This window comes from Balaenoptera physalus (assembly GCF_965194825.1).
Source record: "Balaenoptera physalus genome assembly, chromosome: 4".
In the NCBI taxonomy this organism is placed as follows: Eukaryota; Metazoa; Chordata; class Mammalia; order Artiodactyla; family Balaenopteridae; genus Balaenoptera; species Balaenoptera physalus.
In genome coordinates this window covers 71,231,693-71,245,842 of record NC_138891.1, presented here as the reverse complement: position 1 = coordinate 71,245,842, position 14,150 = coordinate 71,231,693, and the positions used below count along the sequence as shown (strand labels likewise).

Here is a 14,150-nt window from a genome sequence, read left to right as displayed (position 1 = left end):
TACTCGGGTGTATCAGGAAACTTGGTGAGGCAGGTAGGCTACAGGGGGTGACCTAGGTGCACAGCTGAGAGGAATTTGCCACCTGCCTCAGGGCAATTGCTGTCCTATAAGTCACAGGCCCAGTGCTATTGGATCTTTCAAGTTTGAAAAGGAAGCCAGAAATCTGTATGCTTATGTAAAATAGCCTTATTATAAACTTTGGGAAAAAATTCTTTTCTTTTTTTTTAGATAATCAGTGGGCCAAAGTCAAATTGGGCCTAGTCTAGTCCCAGCCTTTGGAAGCCTGTCAGTCCGTGGTTTTACGACCTCTCCCCACTTGCTCTCCCTTTCCTGAAGGTTCCCCATGACCCCATCTGACTTCTCCTTGCAGTCGTCAGTTCAAGGGAGCAAGCACTCTGATGTGCGAGAGGGCGTGAGGTAGAAACCGTCTCCGCGGGTGGTGAGGGTCTGCGAGGTGATGCATGCGCGGGCTTGGGTCGTTTTGCTGAGCTCAGCACAGCAGAAAGCGTGGCAGGAGCCTCCGCAGTTGAACCTTGCTGTATCACCTCCTGTCCTCTGCCACCCCCAGCTCCTCCTGGGGGGGAGCAGCTCGTACTTCCTGTGTCGGCACCGTGCTCAGTGCTTGACAAGCAATATTTCATGTCACCCTCACAACAGCCCATGTGATAGATGCCCTCACTGTACAGGCCTTGACTGTCCTTCCCAACCTCCTCCCTCCCACTCCCACCTGGCTCCAGTGGTCTCTTTTTCCTTCACCCGGCTTTTTCCTAAAAGTGTCTCTGTTCTTCTGCCCCGCGTTTCATCAGCCCCTCCATTCACAGTCAGCTTTTCTTGTCTCCTCCTGTGGTCCTCTCAGGACCCACAGACTCACTAACAGCCCGCAGCCCCGGACCCTCAATGAGCCTGGAGCCTTCGGGCTGTATAGCTCCTACCTAATGGAATGAAATTTGTTCTCAGGCAGGTCTGGGTTTAAATTCTGGTCCTGTTGTGTAAGTTATTTAACGTCTCTGAGTTATTTGTAAAACGAGGATAGTAATACCTACCATTCAGAATTGTGGTGCGGATTAAATGAGGTAAGACAGACTTTCCAAAAATATCTTCTGTTGTGCAATATCGTAATAGGTATTTACTGTATAAAAAGTCTGCTTTTTCCCCCTAGCAGTTAGGTTTGAGAAATGCTAGGCGAAACAGGCAAGCCAATAACAGCAGGCCCTCTCAGAGCCTGTAGTACACTGTGGTTCTTTGTGAATCTCCAAAAGGGGCGTCACAGTGTGCTCTATTTCACATGTGTGTATGTATCCATGGAATCCTTCCTGTGTGTGTTGGGCAGGGCGTGCAGATACCCTCATGACTACTGTTCCATGGAACCACCGTAGGAAAGGCTGGGATGTTTTCAATGAATGATCGGTATCATTTTAGCATTATTATTACTCTCCTGGGAGAAAAAAGGCATTATATCTCCCCGCAGCCAGGCATGTCAGAGGCACAGGATGTGCACAGAATCCTGTTTCGGGGTCCCCTCTGGCCATGCTTGCTGCATTCACTTTCCGGAGATGGTCTTGATTCTGCTCCTGAGACAGCAGTGCTGCGTGATTCACATCGGTTGCCAGGCCCAACCATTCCATCGGTGCTCCCCTCTGCACAGGTGCCCACCACACTAGTGTCAAAGTCACGGGTGGGAGCAGCCCCAGAAGGCAAAAAGACAGCAGATCTTAGTCAAAGTTCCACTGCTGACTGGGTGGCTGCAGACACCTTTTGGGATCTTGTTAGTTGCCTAAGAATGACATCAATTACCCCTTCTGATTCACAGGGTTTGCGAGGGTCACATAGGAAACATGGAAAGTGCTATGAGGGTAGATTTACATGCAAGGAGTCAGGAGTTGTCATGTGGCTTTAAAAATTACAGAAATACAAATAAGTGAAATTGATGCTGAGAACATTTCCCCTGCCTCTGATTAAATTTGGGGAATGATAATTGTTTGAGGTCTATCATTTCAAAAACAGTATGTGAAGAGTTGTTAAGAAAAATCAGGAGTTTTGAACATCTGAATTATTTTAAACACCGTCACATATTCCTCATCTTCCATTAAAGGAAAAACAAAAAAAAAAACTCAAGGGACTAAAACTGAAAATTAAAAAGTGAGCTTTATTGTCTCTTTCCTCTGTTTAGTCACCACTTATATTAACAGATTGGGTGACGGCAAGTTTATCTCATCTTCAACTGACACCTCACTATGAGGGAGAGAGAACACTATAGATGACAGAATCAAGATTCAAAAAGTTCTCTCGGGACTTTCTTGGCGGTCCAGTGGTTAGGACTCCATGCTTTCACTGCAGGAGGCATAGGTTCGATCCCTGGTTGGGGAATTAAGATGCTGCGTGCCGCGGGTGCGGACAAACAAAAAAGTTCTCTAGGCTGGATTGTAGGGGAGAAGTTGGCAAGATGCAGTGCAACAGGCCTCATTATTGAGTTTTTGTCTTAAGTTATTATAAAAATGCAAGGTGAGGGGATCAATGACTTGGGCTTAGCTATGCATGGAAAAGTACTTTATTTGGTTATGGCTGGATTTTAGTTGCCAATATGATATAACTATAAAAAAAGTCCTTGGATATCTTGTTGGAGTTTGTTCTGCAGAATAGAGGAAATAAATCCTGCTATAATTTATGTAAGAACTGTTTAAAAGACATTGGAAATAGTTCCCCGAAGAACAATATCACAGTGGTTTTCTTCCAATAGTTAAGTGGCTGATGTGGAGAACAGAGTAGAGGTTGAGAGTCCAGCCTGATCTATTTTCCTTATGGAAGAACTTCCTAACCACCTGTGGTGGCAGAATCTTAACATGACACCCCTCCAATGAGCTTTGCCCTTGTATTATCCCCTCTGGTTGAGTGTGGGTGGCACCCAAAAGTATGATGAGCTCTAATTCCTGTGATTATGTTATGTTGTATGGCAAAAAGGGATTTACAAATAATAAATGCTGGAGAAGATGTAGAGAAAAGGAAACCCTCTTAAACTGTTGGTGGAAATGTAAACTGGTGCAGCCAATGTGGAAAACAGTATGGAGGTTCCTTAAAAAACAAAGAATAGAGTTACCATATGATCCAGCAATCCCACTCCTGGGCATATATCCGGAAAAGATGAAAACTCTAATTAAAAAAAATACATGCGCCCCAATGTTCACAGAAGCAGTATTTACAATCACCAAGATATGGAAACAACCCAAGTGCCTGTCAACAGATATGGATTAGGAAGATATGGTATATATATATATATATATATATATATATATATATATATATATATATACACACACACACAATGCAGTATTACTCAGCCATGAAAAAGAATGAAACATTGCCACTTGCAGCAACATGGATGGACCTAGAGAATATACTAAATGAAATGTCAGACAGAGAAATACAAATATTACATGATATCACTTATGTGTGGAATCCTAAAAAAAAAAATAGAAATGAATCTATATACAAAACAGAAACAGACATAGAAAACAAGCTTATGGTTACCAAAGGGGAGAAGGAGGGAGGGAAGGACAAATTAGGAGTACGGGATTAACAGGTATAAACTACTATACGTAAAACAGATAAGCAACAAGGATTTACTGTATAACATAGGGAATTATATTCAGTATCTTGTAATAACTTAAATATAATCTGGAAACAAATAACTGAATCACTTTTCTGTATACCTGAAACTAACACAATCTTGTAAATCAACTCAACTTCAATTAAAAAAAAGAGAGAGAGAATCTGGATGGATCTGACCTAATCAGGTGAGCCAAGAAAAGAAACTGGGCCCTTCCTGAAGTCAGAGAGATTTAAAGCATGAGAGGGATTTGATGCAAGGGAGGTTTTCCATTACATCTTTGAAGATGGAAGGTTCAGTGTAGCAAGGAGCTCTGAGTGGTCTGTAAGAACTGAGAACTGAGAGTAACTTCTTGCTGACAACCAGCAAGAGAATGGAGACCTCTGTTCTAAAGCTACAAGCCACTGAATCCTGCCGACAGCCATGTAATCTTTTTTTTTTTTTTAAACATCTTTCAACCATGTAATCTTGAATGAAGTCCTTGATCTCCAGAAGGAGCACAGTGCAGACAACAACTGATTTTAGTCTTGCGAGATGCTGAGCAGAGGACCTAGCTAACCAGACTTAACCCATGGAAACCGTGAGACAATAAATTTGTGTTGCTTTAAGCCACTTGTTATGCAGTGATAGAAAATGAATACACCATCACAACTGTCCAACAAGCGAAGGTGCAGCCCTGCCAGTAGTGAGTAGCCTATCTTAAAAAGACAATAGGTGTTCATCTGTGAAGGATGGTGTACAGCTATTTTTTTCCAAAAGAGAAATTTGAACCAAATAATTCCTGAGACACTCCTCCTGTTTAGTGACGCTCTTGCTCCACAAATAACTTTTAACAGAACCTGCCATGTTGCCCCATGCCTTTGACATAGGGCAAATTTTGGTTCTAGAAATTGTCCCTGCTAGCCAGCCCATGCACCTCACTCCCTTTTGATGTACTTTCAACGCTCTCTCGCCATTAGCCTCATCAAACAAAGGTCCTCAGTTGCACTTTTACTTCCAGGAAGACGACGTGATAGCACTTTTGCTAGAGTAGTCCTGGCTGACTTTATGAGCATGGCTACAGCTGAGTGTGACATTATGTACATCTCTTTGGCACTGGATTTTGATTCACACTTCTAAAGAGGTAATGGCTTTACTTACTCCAGAAAGAACTAACACACCATTGTAAAGCAATTATACTCCAATAAAGATGTTAAAAAAAAAAACATAAGGGGAATATTTAAGAGGTTAAACTATTTCAGTACTTATTTTAAACTTTTTTTTAAACAAAATTTTTTTTTAAATTTATTCATTTATTTTTGGCTGTGTTGGGTCTTCATTGTTGTGCGCAGGCTTTCTCTAGTTGCGGCAAGCGGGCGGACAGCGGAGGCTACTCTTCGTTGCAGTGCACCGGCTTCTCACTGCAGTGGCTTGCGAAGCATGGGCTTTAGGTGTGTGGGCTTCAGTAGTTGTGGCATGTGGGCTCAGTAGTTGTGCCTCACGGGCTTAGTTGCTCCGCACGTGGGATCTTCCCAGACCAGGGCTCGAACCCGTGTCCCCTGCATTGGCAGGCAGATACTTATCCACTGCGCCACCAGGGAAGTCCCTATTTTAAACTTCTTCAAGGCTCAGTGTCTTTTTTATTTTTCTAGTTTGTCAACATGTCTACATTTTATTTTATTTTATTTTGGGGGGGGGTTGGCAAAGATTTTTATTTTTTATTATTTATTTATTTATTGAAGTGTAGTTGATTTACAATGTTGTGTTAGTTTCAGGTGTACAGCAAAGTGATTCAGTTATACATATATATATCTATTCTTTTTCAGATTCTTTTTCCTTATATGTTATTACAAAATATTTATTTAGTTCCCTTGTTGGTTATCTATTTTGTGAATAGTAGTGTGTGCATGTTAATCCCAAACTCCTAACTTATCCCCCTCCACCCCCCGGCCAAGACTCAGTTTCTTTGATCTACAAATAATAACTTACAAATATTATTAATAATAATAACTATTTCAATACATGATAATGTCTATTTCATAGGATTCTTGGGAGGATTAAATGACACCTAAGTAAATGTCCAGAAAGGTTAGTTCTTATTGTCAAATGTAGACAAAAGTGAAAGTAGTCGTGACATTTTGTCCTTACTCAAAGGGCACTTCATGGCATGAATGCAGGGAAAAATACAGGAAACTATAATTAACAACATTTGGCAACTAGTGATAACTAACACAAATTACTACATGTGACTAAACCAGTAATAGAAGGTTGAGGAACAATAGCCACACTAACATGATTCATTACCTAGAGACAATATTATCCTAACATTAAAGAAAAGAACTTTGAAACATGGCAGAGTTAGAGATAAGAGAGCATTTTAAGACTATCCTCCCATTTAACACATAAAAGAACACAATTTGGCATGTCTAGATAAAGACAGCAAAGGGTAGATTGTGAATAATAAATAGGAACTCAGTGTTGTGATTGTTGTTTTAAAAAAAGAAGATAAAACATGATGAATTCTAGCATCATAAAAGGACTCAGAGATATTATCTCCTTGGCCATGATTCAAAGGACTAAAAGTTTGAGGATTATACAGAAAAAGATAACTTACTCTAAGGCTATTGGAACATTCTCACTCATGGAAAAGCCTAACATGTCACAGCAAAAAGCTGGCATTGCCATCCACAGAAGAAAATTGAAGTACTGAGAGCTATTTATGTGATATCTCGGTTGAGTAAATCAATTTATAACTTTGAGCTGTAAGAATCTGGTTTGAGGAAGTAAAAGTGTTATGAAAGTAACCCAAAATATCCATTCCAAAAAATTTGAATCACTACTGTGTCTTTGCATGGTGAGTATGCAACAGATATTTCAGATGGATAAACACATGAATGGTGAACATAAGAATAAGACGATTTACAAAAGCTGAAAAAGACCTGTTTACAAGACCAGTGGTTCATAAATGCTACTGCTCCAGATGCAATAAAAATTCCAGAACAAAGACAGGAGGAGACCCTAGGAGATCGTTCCGTAAGACTAAGAGGATCCCACCAAAAGGGAATTTGGTGAGGAAACCATGCTTAGATGAAGCTGGGCCCTGTAATTCTCCTTTCCTGAAGAATATGACCAGTCCTAGCTCTGTCTCTGATGGCAGCTGTGAGAACAACCTATAAGGGAAAGAAAGAAAAAACATTTTTTTAAAATGCCCTTTCTGTGCTAGTACTTCATGTATGTTCTCATTTAATCCCCATGAGCTAGTTACTCAGATACCAATTTTACAGCCGAGGAAACTGAGGCTCAGCTAAGTAAACGTATAAAAGGTCACATTACGTAACCATCAGAGGATGCTCTTTCACACTGTTTACCTCCTATACAAGTGAAGGATGGTTGTACCGGTGTGCGTGTGTGTGCTTGGGTGTGCTCGTGTATATAGTTACTACATCTGTTCATCTTTTAATTAGTTTGGTGTTTATCTTAAAGCCTTTTTCCTAGTTTCACATATTACAAAGGTGAGCAGTTTTCTTTTTGGCCTGCATTTGACTTCAGTTTTGACAATTTGTGCTCAGTGGGAAAAGCAAAAATTCCAGTTAAGCCATTGGATCAATCACTTTCAGAAACACAACTTATGGTTTTGGCAAATAATATTTAGCTCTAAATATTGCCTGTGGTCAAATCATTTCACAGTGAGTCCAATGGGACTAGCCACTTTGAATCCACTGAAATTTTGTTGTAAATTAACCAAGCTAATATTTACTCTCAACATATACTGAGTGTTCAAAATGTTTCACAAACTGTGTTAAATGCTTTGCATGCATTATCTCATTAGTTTCTCACAACAACCCTAGAAAAATAGTTAATGTTATTATTTCCATTTATGAAGGAGGAAATTGAGTCATCAGAAGTAAAGTGGATTACCCAAGGTCAGATATCTGGTTAAGTGGTAGAGGCATGATTTGAACTTGGTTTTCTCACGCCATATCCCAAGCTTTTAACTGTGACGTCAGACTACTTCCACTGTGTTTTACAACCAGCCACATTTTCACATGAGGAATCTAAAGTTCAGTGAATTAAATCATTTACCCAGATCACATTAACTGGCAAGTGATGGAGCAAGAAATAGAAGTGAGAGCTTCTAGAAGGCAATGGGGTGGGCTATAAAGAACAGAGGCTCTGCTGACAGACCTGAATAGGGCTCTAAATTGTGCCCTTAGGGAACAACCTCTGTCAAAAGGCATGTGCATATCTCAGTTACTCCTAATCCAAGCTGCTTCCTCCGTATTCTGGTCCTAGAAAAAGACAATTAAGGCTGTGTTACTTCTCCTGTTATCTGGAATACAGAATTCTAGTGGGGAACAAAAAAGTGAGGGAACATTACTGCTTAGAGAGAATACAATTCAAGTCTATGTGAAGATGGGCACAATCTCTGTGCTATTCAACTCCACTAATAGGTGGCAGATCTGGGGTCCTCACCCTGTGGAACGCAGCCCGTTTCCATTACCATCCTTGACTCAGTGTATTGCAACTCAAAACTGAAAGAGTCACCTCTCTCCTCCTTTGGATGAACCTATTATCAGACCACTGCTAACAGTGACAGAGCACTTCCTTTGTGCTCAACACCTTACACTTCTTGTTTAATCTTCACAACTATTCTTCCAGGTGTGTGTTATTAATATCCCCTAAGTACAGAGATGGAAACTGAGACTTAGAGAGGTTAAGTCCTGAGGTCACATAGCTAATAGGTGGCAAAGCTCACTTTACTGCAACGAGCCACGTATAATGGGGTTGAGATTCTGATCCTCTCACTCCTGTTTCCAGTACCTTTACATTTACAAGACCTCGGGATTCTACTTATCTTCCTCTTATGGCACACATATTGTTCCTGGCTCTCTCCTCTACCCTGCATTTCTTAATGGATTTTACCAGAGGTGAATCAATATTTAGGAGAAATCCGAGTGACTCTTACTGCATCAGAAGAATAATCATCTAGAACAATCTAATTATACTTGAGATTAATCGGTCAAATGGAAACATGATAAACTCGAATCACATAAACATTGGCAAGCCAATTGGGAGTAGATTGAAAGAGTACCAAATAAAGTAGTGATTCTTTTATCCTAAACCTCAAGTCCCATATCTAGCCACATAAACTCTGGGAAAACTGAGAAATGATAGAAAGGAATTTTACCAAGATTTATGAAGCCAGTTTATCAAGGAAGCAAAAACATTGCTTCTACTCATCTTTGCTCAAGGAGCTGCTTATTTCTGAAAGTTACTCTGACATTAACAAGGTCTTTTATATCTATCTATCATCTATCTATCTATCTATCTACTATCTACTATCTAGGTTTACTATCTACTTACTTATTTTTTAACAGATGGGGAAAAAAAAAACCTGTTGATATTTTGATTGAGCTGTCCCCAGCCATAAGCAATGTCTTTCACAGAAATGTATCTTGGTTACTGGGATGTGATTTTATCTCTGCTCCTATGTATGTCAGCACTTCCCAATCATCCACACCAGGAGGCAGCTGCTGTATTCCCAGGCCACCAAACCTCCTATTTCCCATAGAAATCCCCTTCTCTGGTCTTTTTCTTTTTTCAATCACTTTTCAAATTTTGCTGCCATTTTCTCTTTCTCAATCCAATCTCACTGAAATAATTAAAGTAACTTCCACCTGCTTGGAACAATATCTAATAACAAACTCCACTTTTATTTTATTTTTATTAACATATATCATACAGTGGTGTTAATAAAGTACACTTATCTTAAGTGTACAGTTCCATGACCTCTATCATCACTTGGTTAAATGGGATTGCTAATGGTTAGTTCTCAAACTTAATATATCTCTCTATTTATTTAGATATTTGCTCTCAGCAATAATATGTAGCTTTTAATTTAGAGGTCTTGTACAACTTTGTTAGAACTATTACAAGATAATTGATTTTTTCCCTTGATAGTATTGCAAATGATATTTAACTTTATTTTCAAATTGTTTGTTACTAGTATATACAAATACAATTAGTGTTTCTATATTGACTCAATACCCAGTGACCTTGATAAATTCACTTATTAACTCTAATAATTTGTTTGTACATTCTTTTCATTTCTTCATGTACGTAATCACATTATATACTCATAACGAGAGTTTTACTTCTTTTTTCCCCAAGGTTATTGAGATATAATTGACATATAACAATTTGTAAGTGTAAAGTATACAATGTGTTGATTAGATACACTTAAATATTGTGAAATGATTACCACCATAGCGTTAGCAAACACCTCCATCACCTCACATAGTTACCACTTCTTTTTTGTAGTGAGAACTTTAAGACTTATTGTCTTAGCAACTTTCAAGTATATAATACAGTATTGTTACTTTTCATTTTCCAATTATTGTAAACATTATTTCTTTTTCTTGCCTTACTGCACTGGTTAAGACTTCCAATACTATACTGGATATTAGTGGTGATTGTTGATAACCTTATTTTGCTTGTGATCTCAGGAGATACCTATACTTTATCATTAAGCATGATGTTAGCTGAAAGATGTTCCCATCTATTGTTAGGTTGCTGAGAGGTTTCTTTCTGTTTTTTCTTTTTTTAATGTATTGGTGTTGAATTTTATGAAAGTTTCTCTGTATCTATTGAGATCACCTTATAATTTTCCTCCTGAAAGTTAACATACCAAATACAGTGATTTTCAAGTCCTTGTAATCCTAGAATAAACTCCATTTGGTAATGATGCATCACCTTTTTAATATATCACTGACTTAGTTAGATGATATATTTCAGGATTATTTCATCCATGTTTCTGACAGATTTTAGCCTGTAATTTTCCTTTCTTGTAACATACCTATCAGATTTTGGTATCTGAGTATGCCTGACTCATAAAATGAGTTGGGACCATTCCCACCTCTATTTATGAAAGAGTTTGTGAAAGATTGGTATCATTTCTACCTTAAATATTTGAAAGGATTCACAACCCATCTGGGCTTGAAGTTTGTTTATTTCTTTTTTTTTTTTTTTTTTTGGTAGAGAGGCTTTAAGCTACATATTCATTTTCTTTTATAATCTTAAAAATATTCAGATTTATTTGAGTTTATCAATTTTATTAACCTCTCAAAGTACAAATTTGGCATTATTGTCTCTATTGTATGTCTGCTTTCTATTTTATTCATTTCTCTTCTTATCTTAATTTCCTTCCTTATGTGTTAAAATCTTCAATGATGAGAGTGAATTTAAGTTCTATCAATTATGCTTTACAAATTTTGAAACTATGTTAACAGGTACACAAAAATTTAAGATTGTTATGTCGCTCTGTTGTATGGATCTTTGTCCTTCTTTTTCTCATATTTCTTTTCTTATAGCCTATTTTGTCTGATATTAATATAGTTATACTGATTTTCTTTTGTTAGTCTTTGCATGATATATTTTCCCCCTTCTTTATCCTTATAATCTATCTGCTTCTTTATATTTAAATTGTGTCTCTTGTAAACAGTATATAGTAGATCTTCTTTTATTATCTAGTCTGACAATCTTTGCTTTCAGTCACAGAATTAAGGCCATTTACATTTAATGTAATTACTGGTATAGTTGGGTTAAAGTTCATAATGTTGCTATTTGTTTTCCATCTATTTTATCTGTTCTATGTTCTTTTCTTCACTTAGCATTATATCATATAATGTCCCATACCTCTACATTGAGTTCATACATTTTATTTTTAATGGCCCCACAATAGCCCATTGTTTTGACTCACATTTTATTGAACCATTAGCTATCATTTATTTCTTCTAATAATTTTGCTATTACAGATAATGCTGTGCTGAACATCTTTATATACATCACTTTCTACTTTCTGTATTATTTCCTTTGGGTATATTTTTGAGTGCAGAATTACTGATTCAAGGGATAGAAACATCTTTATAATTCTTAGTACAATTTGTCACCTTGCTTTCCCTAAAGAATTACTCCAGTTTATAAGGTTGTTAGCAGTGTGTAGCTATAGTGATTTCATTGCAGTCTTGATAGCACTGTGAGTTCCTTTTTTAATAAAAAAAAAAAAGTATAGAAAAGACCTGAAGGGGAATCAGAATTATGATTACCAATGCCATTGCTGTGTGTAAGTAAACAGAAAAAAGGAAAGTCATTTTCCTGAAATGTGTTCATTTCAGCTACAAGCTGGACTAAAATTCCAAACTGTTCTGCTTCTATTTTGTACACACTTGGGCTTTGGCAATAGCCCCTGTAAACAACTTTGTAAAAGAATGAATATTTATGACATTATATGTGAACTGGCATATACTTTCTATTTGAGTCTAATAAACCTATAATTCACAAATAAAACCAAAACAGGTTTACAGAATCAGAGGAAAGAGAGGAGAGAGAAAGGAGATCCAACTGAAAATATGCTTAAAAGCACAGTGAACACATGTTTCTAAGTTACATTTAAATCTTATCATGAATAATCTCCAAATAGAGTGGCAGCATCACTAAACTTAACGGTCATTGTTTCCCCAGGTAGGTGATTGTGTTGAGGAGTAGTGGAAAGGAACTCTTAGCATTGTAATTACTTTGCAGAACACTTAAGGTGACATTATCTCATTTGAGCACAAGTACCCTGTAAGGCACATATTTCTAATTGTTTTGTAGAAGAGGAAATGGGGATTCCCTAGAGGTGAAATGATTTACCTAAGTTCACATAGTTGAAAACTAGCAGAGTGGTGACTCAAACTTACGTCTTAGCTTCTTAAGCCTGTGACCTTTTCAATATGTCTAAGGGTTACTTTCAACAACTGTTATTGAAATATTAATCTACCACAGAGTTCTTTATTAGAAAATATTAATGACAATGACCATAGTGAAGATGAAAACTTTTCCAAAGAATTAAGACAAGAGATTTATTATAGCGTGATCTAAACTGGCATAAAATTCAGGAGATTCCATCTCTGAAAGTGCTATAGAAACTCATTAAAATCCTATCTTCTTGACATTATAGCCCTATGATCTGGACCCGGGATTTCAGAGTCTTAGAAAACACACACACACACACACACACACACACACACACGAAATAACAGCAGAAAGTAAAATAATGGTAGAGTAACAATGTCATTCATAATCAGGAGTCCTCTGGGTCTTCACACTAAATATCTAGTTTTTGAAATTTAAAAAACAATGCTGTAAAACTTCATTGTAGGAGGTGGAAACTAGAAATTAGCTTTAATTAAGCATACCTATTGTTTTTGGCTAGTTATCTTCCCCTAAAACCACATCTCAAGCCTTTACTCAATTCATGACAAATATTAACTAGCCTATTATTAGAAATAGAAATATTTCAGCATGTTACTCTCAGGGTAAATACCTATAAGCTGTCCTTTGAGAGTTTTTCATGTCCACAAATAATCTCATAATTTATATTGCCCTACTGTTTTAGAAATCAGTACACTTGTGTACACTCTCAATCCTTCTTTTATTTATTTATTTATTTATTTTTGGCTGTGTTGGGTCTTCGGTTCGTGCGAGGGCTTTCTCTAGTTACGGCAAGTGGGGGCCACTCTTCATCGCGGTGCGCGGGCCTTTCACTATTGCGGCCCCTCCTGTTGCGGGGCACAGGCTCCAGACGCGCAGGCTCAGTAGTTGTGGCTCACGGGCCCAGCTGCTCCGTGGCATGTGGGATCTTCCCAGACCAGGGCTCGACCCCGTGTCCCCTGCATTAGCAGGCAGATTCTCAACCACTGCGCCACCAGGGAAGCCCTCAATCCTTCTTAATCATATTATTATAAAACAAATCTGAATCTGAATAAAGCAAGATATATAAGTATGGATCATATTGGTCATAATTTTATCATCTTCCTCCAGTAAATTCACGTTAATAATTTTTTTAAAAAAACCTTACATCTAAAAGAAGTAAATCTGATCCAAAACATGAAGTATTTTATAAATCTGAGGTGACTCTTATGAGTATTTAGAACCAAATAAGTCTGTCCATTCCTTGCTCCAAATGTTTTAGTTCCATATGCCAAGGTAGCAAAATGAGTCCTTCCTTCTTTTTTTTTTTTAAATTATATCAGCTGACAGCTGTATGCAATCAATCTGATTCAACCAGCCAAAACTAGATTTCTTTCTCAACCAACCCCTGCATCTAAAGTTTGTGTGTCTTGGAACAGAATGCGTTTTTATGTGGGAAAAAAATAGAGTAAATCTTTTATTTACTCTCCAGGAGGTGTTTGGTTACCAGACCCAGAATCTACGCAGAGCTCTCTGCCTCATAACATCCGTGCTGCCCTGTGGGGGCCTTCTCCTGTTATTCTACTGGAAGCCCCAGTGGAGGGTATGGGCCAACTGTATCCCATGCTCCTTGCAAGAAGCAGACACTATTTTGCTAAGGACAACGGTGCGTGCCCTTCTGTGTTGCATCTGTTGCACAGCCTGTGATGGCCAGCATTCCAGAGTGGATCCTCCTCTATTTAAGTTTCCCTGTCCACAAATAGGAGATGGCAAAACTATCTCTGCCTTCTATTTGCTATGTCTTATTTTGACTCAGGAATGAAGGGCATTTCCTCCA

The 14,150-nt window shown here is 38.0% G+C and overlaps 1 protein-coding gene across 1 annotated transcript in view; it reads left to right on the top strand.

The window, feature by feature from the left end:
• Nucleotides 1-14,150, top strand: part of LOC309660383 (putative cation-transporting ATPase 13A5) — a 122,823-nt gene that overhangs the window by 7,820 nt on the left and 100,853 nt on the right. Inside the window, 1 exon segment of the mRNA XM_082460975.1 lies at nt 13,806-13,979. Coding sequence (XP_082317101.1) covers nt 13,806-13,979 — 174 coding nt within the window.